At 40.5% G+C, this 17,226-nt stretch overlaps 1 protein-coding gene across 3 annotated transcripts in view; it reads right to left on the bottom strand.

Moving 5' to 3' along the window:
- ACSL1 (acyl-CoA synthetase long chain family member 1) overlaps positions 1-17,226 on the bottom strand; it is a 38,064-nt gene that overhangs the window by 18,357 nt on the left and 2,481 nt on the right. For all 3 annotated transcript variants that reach the window (XM_063156089.1, XM_063156091.1, XM_063156090.1), the window contains exons 2-5: positions 10,605-10,832; positions 4,567-4,681; positions 4,142-4,206; positions 2,807-2,908 (exon numbers count right to left, since the gene is read on the bottom strand). In XM_063156089.1, coding sequence (XP_063012159.1) covers positions 2,807-2,908; positions 4,142-4,206; positions 4,567-4,681; positions 10,605-10,799 — 477 coding nt within the window. In that variant the 5' untranslated portion in view covers positions 10,800-10,832. The remainder of the gene's footprint in view (positions 1-2,806; positions 2,909-4,141; positions 4,207-4,566; positions 4,682-10,604; positions 10,833-17,226) is intronic.

Raw genomic sequence — 17,226 nt, 5'->3', positions numbered from 1 at the left:
TCTGATAGTAACTCTTGGGTGTAGTTTGTAACCAACTAGCTACACCAAAATACAGAATAGCATGCAACTTCTCAAATAGGAATCTCCAGACACATGAAAAGGTGAGCAGAACTAAAACATTTCTGATTTTCCCATCAAATACTGACAAAAACTCTCAGTACTTTTAGTCAGTTCCAATGACAGGAAGAAAACAGCATGCATCTTTAAAACTCACCAGAACTTAAAATTCAACAAGACTTGCATTAACAAGGGTGTTTCCTTTACCCTCCCTCAAACTGTTACACTTTTCAGGGCTTTTCAGGACTAGCAGCTACCTCACCCCCTCATGATGACAAGTTTAAACATGATTCAGCTGATTATTCCATAAAATATCTAATAGAGACTATGTCAAAGTTGCCAAATCTCAGTTTCACAAACTGTTTATTAGGGCTCAGTTTCCCAAAGTACTCTATTGATTCAGCCAGGCTTAAACACAGCAAATTTTTCTGACAGCATTCATGCAATGGGCAAGTTGTACACCTCTTGTCCAAAAAGACTTCTCATAAAACTAGTGCAATGCCAGCTAACAGGTAACTAGACTTTCATTAAGACATTACACATACTGGTAAGTCTAAGCAGGCACATTTATAATAGCCACAAAAAGGGTCTGCTGAGTAGTTCTTGTTAAATGGCATCCTCCAGGACATGTAAAAAAGGAACAACTGAGCTGCTGTTCAGCAGCCACAAGTTTAGAGGTTATTTTAATAGGGTGGGGGTCTACTGCAAAGACTTCAGAAGTGGCACACAGCCATAAAAGCTTGTTGTTGCAGCCTCCAACAACTCTTGCACATCATTCTCAACAGTACAACCAGCATCTTTATTTTCTGGGCTACCAAGACACTTTTTTCCATTTTGCATCTAAAATTATGAGCAAATGCAAATATCAAACCATGACACTCAAGTTCTCTGAAAGCCCAAGCAAGCAACTAGTACTAAATATAGACAGTCAGACTTTTAGTTTCTTTTCTGACATAGCTCTGATTTTCTGTTAGGAAAACCATACTTCATTGTTGTGTTTTCTCTCCATCAAAACAAAACCTCTCCACTTCCAGAAGAGATGACTCTTTTTTTTTCCAGGAACTCAAAGTAATACTTTTATTTACAAATCCAAGTTTTGGTTTTGCCAGGATTTTCCCCATTAGGGGATTTCCCCAGCAGCTGTTCCCTGAAATAACAAATGTGAGTAATTTCACACACACAAAAAAATCTTCACATATTCTCCTGTCTGGATTAGTGATTATGACTGGTAAGTCACAACACCCATCCAGTAGTTTTGAGCAGGGAAAATCCCAGATTTGAAATTGCTGGTTAAAAAAAAAAATCTTTTAATCTCATTCCTGACCCAACTCAAAGCAATACAACTTAAACATTTTATTTTTATAATCAGAGAGAGCAAAACTCCACGCTCTCCTTCAGAAATACCCTAACCCAGCAGAGACCATGCACACTTAGCTCTCTAGAGAAACGATTCAAATGGGCACAACAAAAACATGTCTCCCTTTTTTACTTCTGGTTCATCATGTTGTATGCACAGGAAGCTGAACTGTGGAGTCTGTAACTCCATATAATTTAACAGCTTCCTAACTGAATACATTCCAGCCTTCTTAATTACAGCAATAAATCTACAGGTGTTAGAAATAGAATTCCTTTAGGAAAACCCAAGAGCTCAGGAGTTTCTCAGGGTGTAGCCTGAGAGAGAAAGAAGGAAGCCACAGTCACTTGTCATGCAGCTTGCATTTTAGTGACAACAAGAGACTGAGACACTGATAGAACTTCTAACCCTGTCAGAACTGTGGATGTCCTTTGATGATGGCAAACACAAACAGGAGTGTTGAATCAAGAGGGACAGTATCCTTTTGATAAAGGGTAAGAAGCAGTCCCCTGTCTTAATATAGGTTTGCACTGAACTAGCTCAGTGCAGCAAGTACTAGCTCAAACTACTAAACACAAATCTGGGTTAGAGAAATTCAGTCCTATAAAACAGATTTAATAAATAAGTCTAGAGAACATATATTTACTGAATATTTCATAATTTTTTTAGAAAGGGCAATCTAGAACCACTTTATGGGTTAAAATGGATAGGCACTATCAAGCTGAATATCCCCATGGCTGTCTCAGGTGATTTTTCATTGTGTCACTTTCAGTCTTTCTACCCATTTTTATTAAATTAATTTCCAATTTTTGCCTTCAGCAGCAGTTTTCCCCTTCCAGAATCTTTGTTCCCAGGGCCTCTGGCAGAAACAAGAATTATCACCTTAACACATTTTTGTCCAAATATTTAATCAATAACTCTTCCTTGGTGTTTTAAGTTTAAACACCTCCTTGTGATTTCCTGTCACTTACAACTGGCTAGGTTGTCCAATGTTACTTTTTAAAGAGAAACTAAGCAGTGTTTACATTCACTAAGAACTACATTCACTTCCTATTAAACAAGCCACCTCTATAACATGGAAACAAGGTAATTAGGTTCTTCTGAATTCCCTGATTTTTTTTTCTGCTCTCTAGTTTTCTGCATTTAGCTCTAGGGGCAAAAAACCAAAAAATACCCCAACGAAAACACAACCATATATGACATTATGTCAAGCACTAGTTTTGGTTCTTAGGTAAAAGGTGCCATGTCTATAGCTCATGGGTCTACAATGTCAGCCTTTAGGCTTTTCCTAACACCAAATAGGCTCTCAGTAGGAAGTACACTGACAAGAGAGAAAGGAGTAGGCCCTTTTAGTAATGGTCAGACCACAAATACACAAAATGTTAGTTTAATTACCTCAGGTCTGTTTTGTGAAAAGATTCCTATGTACTGAACATGAGATGGTTTGAAGCCTCGGTGCAGTAATGCAGAACCCACATACTCAGCTCTGTCTGAAGCCTGGAGGGGCAAAAAAAGAGGAGGAACAAAAAAAAAAAAATAAGAGCAAGCTCATAATTGCTAACTCTCCTCAACAATTATTAATTGGCATGAATGAGAGAGAAGTTTTTGAGGTTATTTTGGATGCCCTCCGTGGCTCTGATAACCTAAACATTGCAGTGCCATTACATGGCACTGACTGTAATTACTACACTTGCACTCAATATGCAGCAGAAGAAACACTTGATCCAGTCAAACTTGAAAGTGTTAAGTATAAGTTTAGAGGTTCAGCACACAAACACAGAAAAGGCTGTTTTGCTGTATGTTTGTTAAACCCAAGAAGTGACCCTGGAATGATTATACATAATATTTCTGTTTAATCACAGGCATTACATACACCCTTCTTTTACTTCATTCAGTGCCTATGGGAGTAGCATTTCTCCCTTGAAAAAACAATAGAACAAGGAGCCAAAACCCACTTAGTTCTATTAACAAAGCTTGGGAAGGCAATTTTCGAAATTCTTTTTGTATAGCACATGACCTGAAACCATATTAGTCACAAGACCCCAAAAGCAAAGCTTTAATAAAAGAGGTATGCCTAACAAATTCCCAGCAAAGTCACCTTGGGAAAAAAGTGAGGTCTGTTGTACACAGAAGGTGTTTAATGACCTTAACAGTATGCAATAGGCAAGGTTTATGCAAATTTGAAGACCAACTGATTAAATCAGGAACAACCTAAGTGTGCACAGCTGTTAATGGAGATTTGCATGCAGATATTTTCAGGGATCAAGAAGCAGAATGCTGCTAGTTAGAAGCACATCTGCTAGCACCCTACACAATTGTCATTCAGACTATGGAGACAAGGTGTCAGGAAGCCCAAACATCACCTGTAGACAGAACTCCTGTAAAGTGAGCCTCCTGGAAGCAAGCACAGTCTGAGCCCCTGAACATTACTTCAGAGCTGCTGCTTCGCCCAAGTTCTAAACAATTTAGCATTGAGATGCCAAGATAAGTTTTATTTCAGAATTGTTTGGGGTTCACAAAACAGGTGCAGGAGGTGCTCTTCTTTCTCTCCCTTGCACATATTTAAGGCTGTTCCTTTAAGACACTGTAATAGGAACTAGCAACTTTCTGTAATATTCTGCTACTACTTGAAAACATATAAATAATTCAAATTTGTTATATCACATTACTGGATGTTGTATCAATGGTCTCAGCAAACAAAAGCAAGTCTAGCACTAAGAGACTACTTACCTCTTTATAGGAGATCCATTCATATGGCTGGTTTGGTTTTCTAAACCCAAGACATGGACCATTATCTAAAAAAAAAAAAAGAAATAGTCCCTCAAAATTCAACCCCAACTCCTCTGTCCTGATACCACTCTTGGTGTTAAGCCCCTAGATTCTCAGCAGACACTTTCAGATGAAAAATGGGTTTTTCTCAGGGAAGGAAGCTGAGAAAGACAAAAGCTACAAAGTTTAGGCCAAGGAATACAGCACTGACTTTATTCACAGAACTCTTTCACAAAATAGCATTTCCTTTGTCCTCAAGAAAATTCACATCCAATACATCCATCATACTGCTAGACTGAGACCCCCTATGCCCAGCTGCATTTCAAAAGAGTTCAAATACGTAGTTCCTGACATATTTAAAATATTATCTTTAATTTTAGACTTACTTGATACTTGTACACCCCTTTGGAAAATATCATAAACTGTTCTCACATCATCATAGTAGTAGGACAGCAGTTGGTCGCTGCTGAGAAGAGCAGACCTTCGAGCACGCTCACCGCCCTAAGAAAGGCAAGCAGAAAGGTCAGACACCCTTGGGGGCTGGAAGGAATATTCTTCTTGAGAGAGCTTGAGAACTATGCAAGGTTTTCCAGGACATTGTTTTAAGAGTCAAACTGCTCCCTATATTACCAAAAACCTGCCAAAATCTTATTCCCCAGCTACCTATGATAGCACAGAACAAATGAGAATAGTAAAGTCTAAGAAGGGGCATTTTGTCAAAAGCACTTTTTTAAGAAATATTTTACTCCATTAGTGCAATATAGACCATAATTAATTTCATCCAGCTTCCTAAATCCAGTCTCAGAGCAGTCTAGACAGAATATTAATGGTGCAATCCCAATATATTTTTCTAATTAAGATGACAGGACATAATCACACTTCAGTATGTGGTTTCAAACCCTAAATGATTTTAAGCATGGCCACCAATACTCTAAACAAGTGTTCTCATAAGCAAAATACTCTGTTCCAGATAGAGTCCTTTAATCCAATTAAAAGTTGCATCTTACAAAAAAGATTTATTTAAATGCAGTCAAGACAATACTATCTTGAAAATTGAAATCACCATTTTTTTAGCTGTTGAGCACTTAGAGAAGCTAAAATTGGAAGTCAACACAAGAATCTAATAATTCCGATATAACACTGCCTTTTTTAGAGTGACTGATTAAATAACCTCATTTTATAGAGAGCAATCAAGTTTCACAAACTACAATTATGCAATTACTATTAGGCCACAGTTCTTAATTAGTCCTGTTATGATGACAGACACCTACAAGCAAGTTTTTATCAGGAACAGCCCAGCTGGTTAAACAGAGGATCTTGAGTAAACACTGCATAAGATTTTCTCCATCAGTGTAATCAATTTCTGGCTCTTTCAGAAAGTCAAACCCTAGACAATTCAGGCACAGATTTAGTTAGTCTATCCTCCACAACTCAAATCTCTTCATATGCAGTCATAGATTCTTCTCCTGTTTTCAAAGTATTCTGGAAGACCAGACACCCTCTGTTCATGTATAAGCTAGATAAATACAAGTTTGTGTACAGAAGATGTCATATCACCCATGTCTGTAGAAATCAGCTAGCACACAAAAGGCACAGAGAGGAAAAATATTTTTACACTAAAACAAGCCTAACTTGTTTTAGCAAAACAGTATGAGTAATGCAGAGCTTGCCACTCCTTTGACAGTAAGCAGAAACGTACACTGTGAACATGACCCAGAACAACTTAATGAGCGGCTCACCTCTAAAAATTCGTAACATTAGAAATTCAAGAGTCTACTTGCTCTCAGACCAACATCTACTCTACAGGAAATTAACAGATGACTAGCACATGTCTCTGCCCGGAAAGAAAAGCAAGACTGCTTGCTTCATTTCACTGGGTTCTCAGATCTTGGATAATCAAGGTCATCTTATAGATTTTCCCAGTGTTGCCACTCTGGAGCTAATCTAAGAAAGATCACACAATGTAGTTTGTTGCCATGGCCACAGGTAACATCAACAAGTGCAGTGTATCACATGTGTCACATTTGACGTGCTATAATTCCCTCATCAGGTGAAATACAATAGCCTAAGCCATTCCTCAGCAAGAGGAGTCAAGAAGTATTTGCTTCTCCTCATGTGGCTACTACTGTTTTGTTTACACGCCCTATTACACAGCACCACAAAAGCAACTTTTCCAGGGCCTGAGGCACTAACCAAATTTGAATATGAGTTATCAGACAGTACACTGCTGAGATACAAGACTGATGGCACTGTCCTTCTGAAAAAGGAGGAACTCTCTAACAGACTGCTGTTGAAAAGTTGCCATTAGTTCTTATAAGTTTTCAGTAAGGGGAAACAATCACCTTTCAGTTTTGCTTACTTTGTTCTTTTTCTTATAGTAAAGGAGAATTAACTAGATTTTCAACAGTCTTAGAATAAAAGTTTTTCAGAAAAACATCCATCTCCTTGTATGAAGGCCATAAGGAGTTCAACATTAGTGATGCAGTGAAATACTCCCAGGTATGTTGAAGGTCAAACCAGGAGCGTAATGCAAGGTCTAAACTGACTCATCCACCAAGCAACAGATCTCATCTACATTTTGCTTGAAATCAGCAAGAACTACTGTTTTAAGATCTAGTCCAAACAGTCCTTTATCCAGAATGTTTGTGCAATATGAGGGAAAGTTCTGTTTGCAGCAAACTTTTTAAAAAAATCACTGGTCATTACCATCAGGTATCTGAATCCTAGGACTGGAATGTTTGGCTGACTTCACACAGGTTAGTTTGAATAGGTTTGTCCAGTAAAAAGATAAGCAGTCAAAAGGGTTGCCAGTTTTAATAACTGTCCTTAAAATAGCCAGGCAGTAAAATCTGATAAATTTGAGAACAGATTCTAGTAACTCATGTAAAGCAGCCCTTGCAGCAGCTCAGGGACTTGCAGGAAACTACCCTACTGCACATCGAGTGCTAGGCATTAAGTAAAACCTTGGCATTGGTTAAAAATAGCAGCATCTGAAGGAAACAGATTTATTCTACAACAGAGTGTATATTACTCTATCAAGGCCTATTCAGGTCATATAAAGTAACTGCTTTTGTTCAAGCCATGGACTTGACACAGGGTTCTTAGGATTAGCAGTAATGTTGAAGGCATGCTGAAGACTCCACCATGCCTCAGGGATGAGAGAAATTTCCCTTTACCTGGGAGGGAAAATATACTAGCAAGTGGTGCTTAGGTCACCAACACACTTATTCTGAGCAGCAAGTAGTACAAACCAGAGTTTTCAAACTAGCCATTTAGTTCTAAGCATGTTATTCCCTAAGAAAGCATACAGCACCTAAAACTGATCATTCATAGGGAGATAAGCACATGTGTAATCAAGTGATTCTTGAAAGACAAGGCATGCTAGAATTCTGGCAATGAATCAGAAAAACATAAGACTTAAAAAGTTTTCATGAGTTGAATACTTCTCTCCATATTTGAATTTTTTTTTCTTAAGGGAACAAAAAAGCCAGTCAAATCCAGTCTTAATCCTAGAAAATACTGACATCCTAATATTTATTTCTATCCTATTTTTCTACATAGCATAAGTTGGAACAAATAAAAGTTTTTAAAGCAAGATTTAATATATTTGACAGCCATACACCTGCACACAAAATCAGTAGCCAAAGTTACTCAGCTGTTAGTCAGCAGTGGAAGGGAAGCATCCTACAGGCAGACAGGTCCAGATGAGGATGACATCCCTGGAAGTGTTGAAGGCCAGGCTGACAGGGGCTCTGGGCAACCTGGTCTAGTGCAATGTATCCCTGCCCCTTCAGTAACTCTTTGCACTCATTTTCAACTACGTGTGCAATCTTTTTGCTCATCCAGGGATTGTTATAATGGGTCATACAGTGCTGGCCTACCAAATCAAAGTTTTGGAGAGATAGGAAGTGACCTGAACAGTAAATAGGATCTTCTTTCTCCCATATGAAGTTATGAAGATAAAATATCAAAACATGTAGAAACCCTACTCCAGTCACTGACCTCACTTTTATTTCCTTGGCATCTAACAAAACAAAGTTAAGTCACAAGTAAGAATTATGTAGAAGCTTATGTCTATTTCAAATTTCTTTCTGTAAATGAACAAGTACACTAGACAGTAAAACAGTAGCAAAGAGGCATTGCCTTCTGACATATCTTTTTTGGAGCAACTGCTCAGGCCTTTTAAAATCCTATTGTTCAAGCAGAAAAAAAAATTTAGACAACTTCAGAGCAGTAGTTTGATTTTTTCCCCCTGTAGAAGACAACCCATCTCAACATATACATAAGAAAATTGAGTATATGAAGTTAACTTTTAAGCAAAATGGAGTGAGAACCTGAATCCTGAGCACTGTAATAAAGTCTTTTCACTGTTATAGGAGCAGTAACTCCAACATACACTTGAAACTTGATTCAAAGCATACATTCTCATTTGATTACCATTTTAAACATTATTAATAGTTCATTATTAATGAAAACAAAATTGGACAGATCTTAACTCATTTCAAGATATTCTCTAAGTTTGAGCTCTTATCACTGCAACATGCTAACACATTCAGGTGTTTTTCATTTAAGTCCAACTAGTATTTAGCCCATTAGAACACATTTTCTAAAGAGGCAGTGAAAAATAATACTGTTATACCTATCTTGCTCTGATCAGAGAGCCAATTAGTGTAATTGGATCAATGATGCATTAAGTAGCTTAGTGAAGTCTCATACTGCCAAACAATGATTTCAATCTCGGAATCCAACAGTGACAAGTAATTTAACTTGAAGAAGTAAAGGCAGTGAACTGAGACTGCTGTCAAGAGTCTCAAGCAAATAAGCATTTGTCATGGGATTTATGGCCAGCTAAAAGCTACTGTCTTACCATCTTAAAATGCAATGCCCCCCAAAAATCTGCTGAAGTCTACACTACCTAATGAGGCACTCCCCAGCTGGAAAACTTGCACTGCTAGCTCATTCCAGCAACCAAGATGTGCTGGTTTACAAGACTATTCTACCTGTTGTCTACACGTCTGCTGACAGACTTGGAAAATCTCACCACAAAGTGAGATCTAACTCCTAGATCCTTACTCTACACATTGCTTGAACTTAGGTGTTTTCTGGTAATTATCACATTGCAACTGCATTTTTTGTTTCCCTTTTGTGTACCTCTCATGGCAGACCATTGTGTGCTACAGTAACCTGATGTGTCCCTACACTTGCTGCATGCTCCACTGAGAAGATCAGGAAATAAACTGTGAATGGAGGGGCCAACTAATATGTCATTCTTCAATCTCAACACAATAAAACACTGAAGAAAGTGCCCAATTTGAAGTAATGACAGGAGTTTCCTAGAGTTCATGAGTTGACCTACTCTGCCACATTTGTTTACATCAGTTTGTAATCATATCTGGTCTTAAGCACAAAAGTCATGTTAATTCAATTTGATACAGGACAACTAGATGCAGTCTATCCATGCAGAAGAATGTAGTGTAAAGGGAGACTTCAGTGCCAAGTATATATGTATAAAAATCTATAGTAGTAATCTCTATCATCAGTAAACCAAGAAGCTGTCAGCTTTATAATTCTACATTTTCTATTTATCTCCCTGAAAGATCACAACCTTCCAAAACACCCCTGCCTTCAAAAGGAGAAAACACCTTGTCTCTCCTGAAGAAAGAGAACACTCTTGAAAGAATTATTATTTGACTCTGTAGTGAGCAAGAGAATCAATAAAACCACAACAACCAAAAAAAACAGCCTTGCAATCTGCTGTCTGTATTTGCTCACAAAGCAACAGTTTCTCCCACTCAGACTATTTGACTTCACTTTTTAAAAGCCACCACCTAAAAGTAACTCTGTTTCTAAAAAGTGTAAGACAAAAGCTAAGCTAACATCCAGAGTTTAGCAGGTGGCTGGTTTAATTTCAACTAACTCTGTGGCTGGGATCTTGGCAGACTAGTATTTCTTTCCACAGATCATCTGAGGACAATTAGTACTCTCCTGATGCTTGTAACACAATATAAAGTGTCATGTGTCAGCTATTATACACTAAAAATAACAGAAGAGTTATTAGCCTAATCAGTATATACCAGTATACATACTCTGACCCCAAGACCTAATTTAATAGGTCATCACGCGGCCAGAAATTGAGAACTACACTCTGCCAATTGTAATATGAACAAGTTTTGTCACTAGTGAGATCAGAAGCTCAGTTGTCTCAGCAGAATCTTCTCCTGTGATAAGTTATTTCCTCAGGCCTCAAGCTGGTTTTCATATTCAGCAAGCCAAAATAATGAGTTCAAGCCACATTTCAGAAATGTATTTTTCCCACATTACAGGTTTAGAAACACCCTAATGTAAATCAAGCGCTCGGTCTCTCTCAGTGCTGCATTATGGTTCAAATATCAGTGAACTACAGCATCCATCAAGTGGCACTTACCTCCACTTCCACAGACTGCATTGCTAAATCACATGGTGGTTTGATTGCCTTTGGTCTTGTTGCATACCAGTAGGTCGTGAGGGCCGCAAAGGCACCGAAGCCCATCAGGGTGTTTGTCGGAAGGGTGCGCACATACTGCCTGACATCCCCCAGCTCGGGCATCCGTAGGTATCTGAACAGCTCGTGTGCTTGCATTGTGCTTCACTGCAGTTGTTTCACTGCTGGAATCTGTTGGCACGAAAAAAAGTTGCACAAAAAAATCTGAAATGCACTTTGGATTCGCTGTTGCTATAGGGCAGTGATGTATGCTTTGTCCTACTGGCTTCCCACTGTCAAAATAACCTGATCCACCATTAGGAAGACAGTATGTTTAGAAATCTGTGCTGCAATTAAGCAAGCAATTATTAGTTGATATTCCAGAAAAATAGATGGGGCTGAGAAGAGGGAATTTCCTCAGGCTTTTAGTATTGCTTTCAGCAGAGACCGCACTCATTTTTTAAAAAAGATGACCTTTTGTTAAAGGAGAGAATTTCACAAAGGTAAAATAGTTATTTGTAGAGCAGATGTATTGTAAGACTGTTTAAACAGTTAGTCATCAAGCAGGGAAGTCTGGGAAATGAAGGGCAGGGACATATGTTATCCTGCCTGCATGTAACAGAGTATCCCAATCCTATAGGAGCATAGCAGGAGCAGATTTTCCCGTCCTAATTCCAGTAAAATAAACTCTTTTCTACCCTCCCTTCAGACATGCACAGAAAGGTCAGTATAGCAAGCTGTTTTCAAAGCCAATATCCTCCCATAGCTCCTCCATGGTACTTAGCAAGTTTCCTATTTCTCCCAGCACCATGCAGTAATTTATCTCTGGTCATGAGGCAGACCGAGGCAGTGGCAAATGAGGCCCACGGCAGCAGCACGCAGCAATACAATCAAGCACAGGAAGCACATTTGATTTGTCACGTTCGCACAGAAGAAGAGCTGGAAGAAGCTGCTCCCTGCCAGCACTCACTGACACGGATATTCCACAGCAAGAACCAGCTGCAGAAAAAAAAAAAGGGATTGCAGTCCGCTCAGCTGGTGCTCTCCTGCACAGCCAAGGTCTCCCGGGACGCGTGTCACATGGCGAGGGGCCGGCCGGTGCCCACTAGGGGAGAGGTGAGCGGGAGCAGCCGGCCCGCGCGGGGCCAATGGCAGCGGGCAGCGCTCACCCCACCGGGCCCGGCACCCGCCACGGCCGGCAGCGCTGCCCCGCCGGCCTCAAGAACAAAGACATGGATTTACTTAGGTAATTTAGGTCCTAGCCATGTCCTACGGACAACGGAATGAAACAAATGTCCTAGAGAATGTCAAAGAGGTAGCTAACAGCTACAGTCATAGTGTGTAAGGAGCCACCGCTGCAGGAGGGTGACACATGAGACTGACACCCAAACGTGCAGAATTATGTTTAGACGTTTTAAGACCAACTATACCCGGTTAATATTTCATATTTCTACAGGAAAATTTCTAGTTCACAGTCTGACCTTGGAATCGTTACTGCTGCAATCAGTTATTCAGCCAGACAACAGAAACGTGGTCTAGTTCACAAAAAGTCTAACCAGTATTTGGACAAGATTTGCTAGAGACAGCAAAATAGTAATAAAATTGGTTCAAAGGGCCCATGCTTTCACAATGTTAACAGGGCAGGCTGAAGCAAGGTCATGGATGGGGGCAGCTGGGATGGAGTCAAGTTCCATCTCTGGAAGAGCCCTAGACCCATAGAGCAATCCCCAGGCAGCAGGCACTGCTCTCTCCCCACACCCTTCTCTTCTGGCCCAGCCTCAGGGCACAGGGCAGCATCACCCTGGCAGGCACGGCAGGGCCACTACAGAAATGCCTTCTTGTTATCTGCACAGGGATACACAGCAGACTATCATCAAAATCCACAACACATCAGGCCGTAACAATTGAAGGTAGAGATGAACTGAATATATAAACAAGCTCTTAATTTCCTTTTTTAAAAAAGGAATCAGTTATTGATTTAACAGTTATGATCACCATGCAGTTGCTTTTTACACCCCTAATCATGTTCATTAGCATTACAGGTGTGAATACTACTGAAGTTTTACTATACACAGATGAACAGTAAGAATAAAAAAGCCTCTTCACCAACTAGGAAGTCTGGACTTAAAAGTTAATTTCACATTTATCACAGACACCACATCATAAAACTAGACAAGGGGGTCTATGATATGGGTAATGGCTAAGAGCAAGCTTAGCTCTTTCCTCAAGCTCCACAATGAGCACCTTTGACTTTTAAAACTGTTTTCCTGTCTGTATTAGTCATGAGGTGTCCTGCACACACACTATGATTTAGGAATGCAATGCAATTTGAATTACTCAAAAGGCTGTGATGCCTTTACAGGTAACAAGAACAGAAACAAACATCATTTAATTCACACAACAGTCCCATTATAGTCAAGGACTGGCTATGATTTCAGCCTGGGTGAAGAGAAGAGAAACACCTCTGCTTTTCATTTCCTTGCCCAGCTCTTTCTAGGGAAGCCTGCAATATAAAACTGTTCTTGAGCAGTTATACCACAAGTTATCAGATATCCAATGATACATTTTGCTGCTTATGTTTATATTGAGATAATATCTTACTATATCTCCTGCCTCATCCACACAAAAGACCAGGACACAGTTTTCTGCAAGACTAAGTCATTGCAAGCTTTAACACTATCTGTTAAGTCATATGAGCTTGACTTCTGCATTTAGGGCAAAGCCAACTGTAACCAAGACAATAAATTCACATTCTTAACACATGCATCCAAATATGCACCCCGTCAAGAAAAGTGGCTTCAATGCCTCCCAGCCTTCAAGTCATCTCAGTATCTAGCTGGCTCATGCTCCAAACATCATCAGACACCCTGGGTTTTTATCATGACCAAGGAGAATGGTTTAGAGTCCTCACACTGAGATACAAAGATCCTCAGAGTGGAGCTTGCTTCTAGCTTTCAGTTGTTTTCCTCAAGGAAGGGCCCAGCTAAGTTTGCTCACTCAAGGCAAGTAAAAAAAGCCACGCTCTCTTAAATTCTTGTCCTGCAATTCTTTCTTACCAAGCAGGATCTGGAACACAAGGGCCAGACTCAAACTAAGCCCCAGTGCGAGACACAGCTGAAGACCAAAAGGAAGGAGATGCCAGATGGAAAGTACCAGTCTGTAATATTCAGATTGCTACATGTAGGGGAGGGAAGAGCAGAATCAACATCTGAGGTCAAAAGCACTTTTTTCTCAATGCCATCAATAGACCATGCTATTTTTTTTTTAAAGACCAGAGGGAAAGAAGTTTGGGTAATGAGCCAAAACTGCCTCAGAGACAATTATCTGTCTTGACCACCTCCAAAGAAACAATTCCCCCAGTGCAGCCCAAAAAGGCGCCCCTCAGCACTCACTGTATCAATTTGGCTAAGGAGCTCTGTAAGTTTCAGACAAAGGCAGCTCTCTGCTCACACACACCCACCCGCCCTGCAGCACCCAAGACTCGTTCCTTACAGCACAGCCAGTATCTCAAGGCAGCGACCCAAGTTGGCAGGGCTCAGGCGCTCTCTGCTGCTCCCACTCCGGGCGTACAATGGGCTATTTACAGTGGGCAGCAGCCTGCCTATTGTCTGCCCACAGCCAGGCATGGGCCGAGCGCAGCGGAAGAGAACAGGAGAGCAGCCATCGGCTTCTGCAGCGCAGAGAAAACAACCCCAACAACCAATGGCCTGTCTTTCTCTCTGTGCTAATATTTAGATAAACAACACACTAGCACTGCCATAAAGGCAGGTCCGTTCATGGTGTAAAAGAACAGGCTGTGTTATTTCTGCAGCCTCTTGCAGGGAGGAGAAATCTACAAGACACGCCGCCTCTTATTATGAGCAATATAGCATTATGATGTTTTCATTATCATGTGCTGAAACAGGGAACCAGCCACCCACATACCTTTGAGTTGTCCTGACAGCTACCTGCCACTGCAGTCTGTTTTTCTTTACTTACTCTTACAGGTTACACTGCTCAGCTCCCATGGATCTTTTTTTCTTAAGCCTTTCTCCCCTCAGCCTTTGAAAGACCAAGTGCAGAATCATGTTCTAGCCCCTTTATTATGTATAAAAAATCAGGTAGAACAAATAGCTTTGGCTATTAACCTGAGAAATCCTTTTGTCTGAACAGAATACATAATCCTCATCTCAGAGTGCATTTATAATCACCTTAAATTTGAGCCAGTCCACCCTGTCCTAGGTAACATGCTGCCACAACCCTTTCCACACTAGCCAGGCAGTCACAAGGGAGGTGATCTGGCAAACACAATCTTTCTATACTATTCCTGATGCAAGTTCTCAACTAGATCAACTCTCATTTCAATGACCAGATAGCCATTAGCTCCCAGAAGGAAACAGCAGCACAGTTGGGGAAGAGGGTGAACTACTGTAATACTACACATTAGGCACAAAACTGTAAACACTGCTTACAAATCCTCCCAGGATTTTCTGCCTGTCCTGCAGTCAGAGGGAATCTGACTGAGCTCTTGCAAACACCTGTAACATAGCCAAACTAACCAGCAAGCAAACCACAACCACCTTCAAGATACAGCAAAGGAGCTTTGGTATTTGAGACCTGAAGGAGAAATCCTAGTTTAAGCTCTGTATAACAAACAAGACAGCAAGATGCCTACTGTGGTGCAGCCTGTCATGTCATATACGAGGAGTCATATATGACTCCTCAGGCAGAGAAAATTTGCCTGAAAAAACCAAACACATTGAACTGTCTAATCCACTACTATGACCTCCTCTTCCTCCACCACCTCTGCCTCACCCCTCGGCACCTCCCCAACTTTTCTTTTTAAAAAATCTTACCCAGAAATCACCTAGTTTATCCAGCCAAGCTTGAGAGCTATAAACCCTTCTTTTAAAGCAGTAACTGACCTATTTACCTTCCTGCAAGAGTGAAGAGGAAAGAACTAGAGAACTAGGAACACATCCCAGGCAGGAGGAACCACCAGGTCCTTAATATGCACACCTCACATCCAACTCCTCTTCAGCTCCCTAAGTCAGGCTCTCAGCAACCATGGGGCATCACGTACTGGGGTGTAGGTTCGTTCCCTCTGCTGGTTCAGATTCTCCTCCTGCATTTGGGACAAGGCAGAACAGGAGGGAAACCCCCTACAAGCTGGATTCAGACCCATAAGTTAGGACACTGACTTACTCATAAAGTGCAATCAAAGTTAAGGCTGCAACCTTTAAGGGGCACTAAATCTGAAATGGGTCAAGGTTCTGTTCACACCAACAAGGAAAGTCACAGGCCCGTCCTCAGACATTTGGCCTCAGTCCCCTTGCAATCAAGTGGAACTCCACCTGGATTCTTGCCTCTCAGTGAGGTCCAGTAAGTAATTTGAGTGCACACTGGTGAGGTCACTGGAGTTTATTCCAGTTCAGGAGTTGAAACACGTGACAAGAATCTGCTCAATGCCTTTTGTGCAATTACAGTCCTCCAACAACATTTGGTAACCCTGTGTATGAAGGAAAATCAACACTTGCCACTAAAACCTTTCAGAGAATGATTGCTTTGAGTTACCTTTAATCCATGCCTGTACATACACATCATGGCACTGAGCAATCTTGCTGGTTTCTCATCTCCAAAAACCAGATAAGATGCCTGCAAATATTTATTTTTCAGCCTACGCTGCTATCCACTAGAACTGCATTCCTGCAACTCTGATTTGCATGGCACTACTCTGTCAATCGAGCTCATTCCAAACACCATTTAGATGAAAACCACCATATAGAACCAAACAGCTTTTTCCTGGTATGATCTACTCAAGCTGAGTAGACCATACTCAAGGTGAGTAGATCATACCAACTCACTCATTCTACTCCTCCCAGGAAAAGGTTCCCATTCACAAAGCCCAGTATGCAGTATCAAGCTAACACATGGTTTAAGTGCTCACTTGAGACTCTGTGAGAAGGAGTTTCTCACTCATACTTCGGATACCTGAACTCCTGCTGAAGGCAACCTGCCCCACCACACTGCACTAGACAGGGTTTACATCCAGCAGGTTGTTACAAAAAAACAAATCCCTTCACACACTGAGACTGCAAGATCAGTAAGTACTTAGGAGAAGCAATTGGCTCACTGAGTGACCTCCCAACACCAGCGGCCCAAAAAATAGTATGACAAACAGAACAATCTTCTGACCACAGGTATTAAAGTATGCCTGCATCTACTCTTGAGTCAGTGATAGTAAGCATCTTTGTCTTGCTTTCCTAGGAAATTAATTCAACCTTACTAGGCTATTATTGCAGTCTGACTGCAGAAGCCAAATTTCCAAAACATGGCACATGCAGTATCAAACTAAAAAGCTTAAGAGTTCTGGGTTCAAGAACAGTAATTCATAAAAAAAGGTGAAATCCTCTTCTGGAAATACAACATCATGCACCTCTGGTATAGCACTTGAATGGCTCAACTACAAAAGCAAAATCCATTTTTCCTCTGCACCTCTATAAAATCATGCAAGCTGTTTTCAATCAGTCTTGAGCAAACTACCAGTACTACTAAGGTTCAAATCCTAACAAAAAAAAATTACTATCACAGAATGGTTTGGTTTGAA

The sequence above is a fragment of the Melospiza melodia genome, chromosome 5 (genome assembly GCF_035770615.1).
Source record: "Melospiza melodia melodia isolate bMelMel2 chromosome 5, bMelMel2.pri, whole genome shotgun sequence".
In the NCBI taxonomy this organism is placed as follows: Eukaryota; Metazoa; Chordata; class Aves; order Passeriformes; family Passerellidae; genus Melospiza; species Melospiza melodia.
The sequence above is the reverse complement of the archived record's forward strand: the minus strand, read 5'-3'. Positions and strand labels throughout refer to the sequence as shown.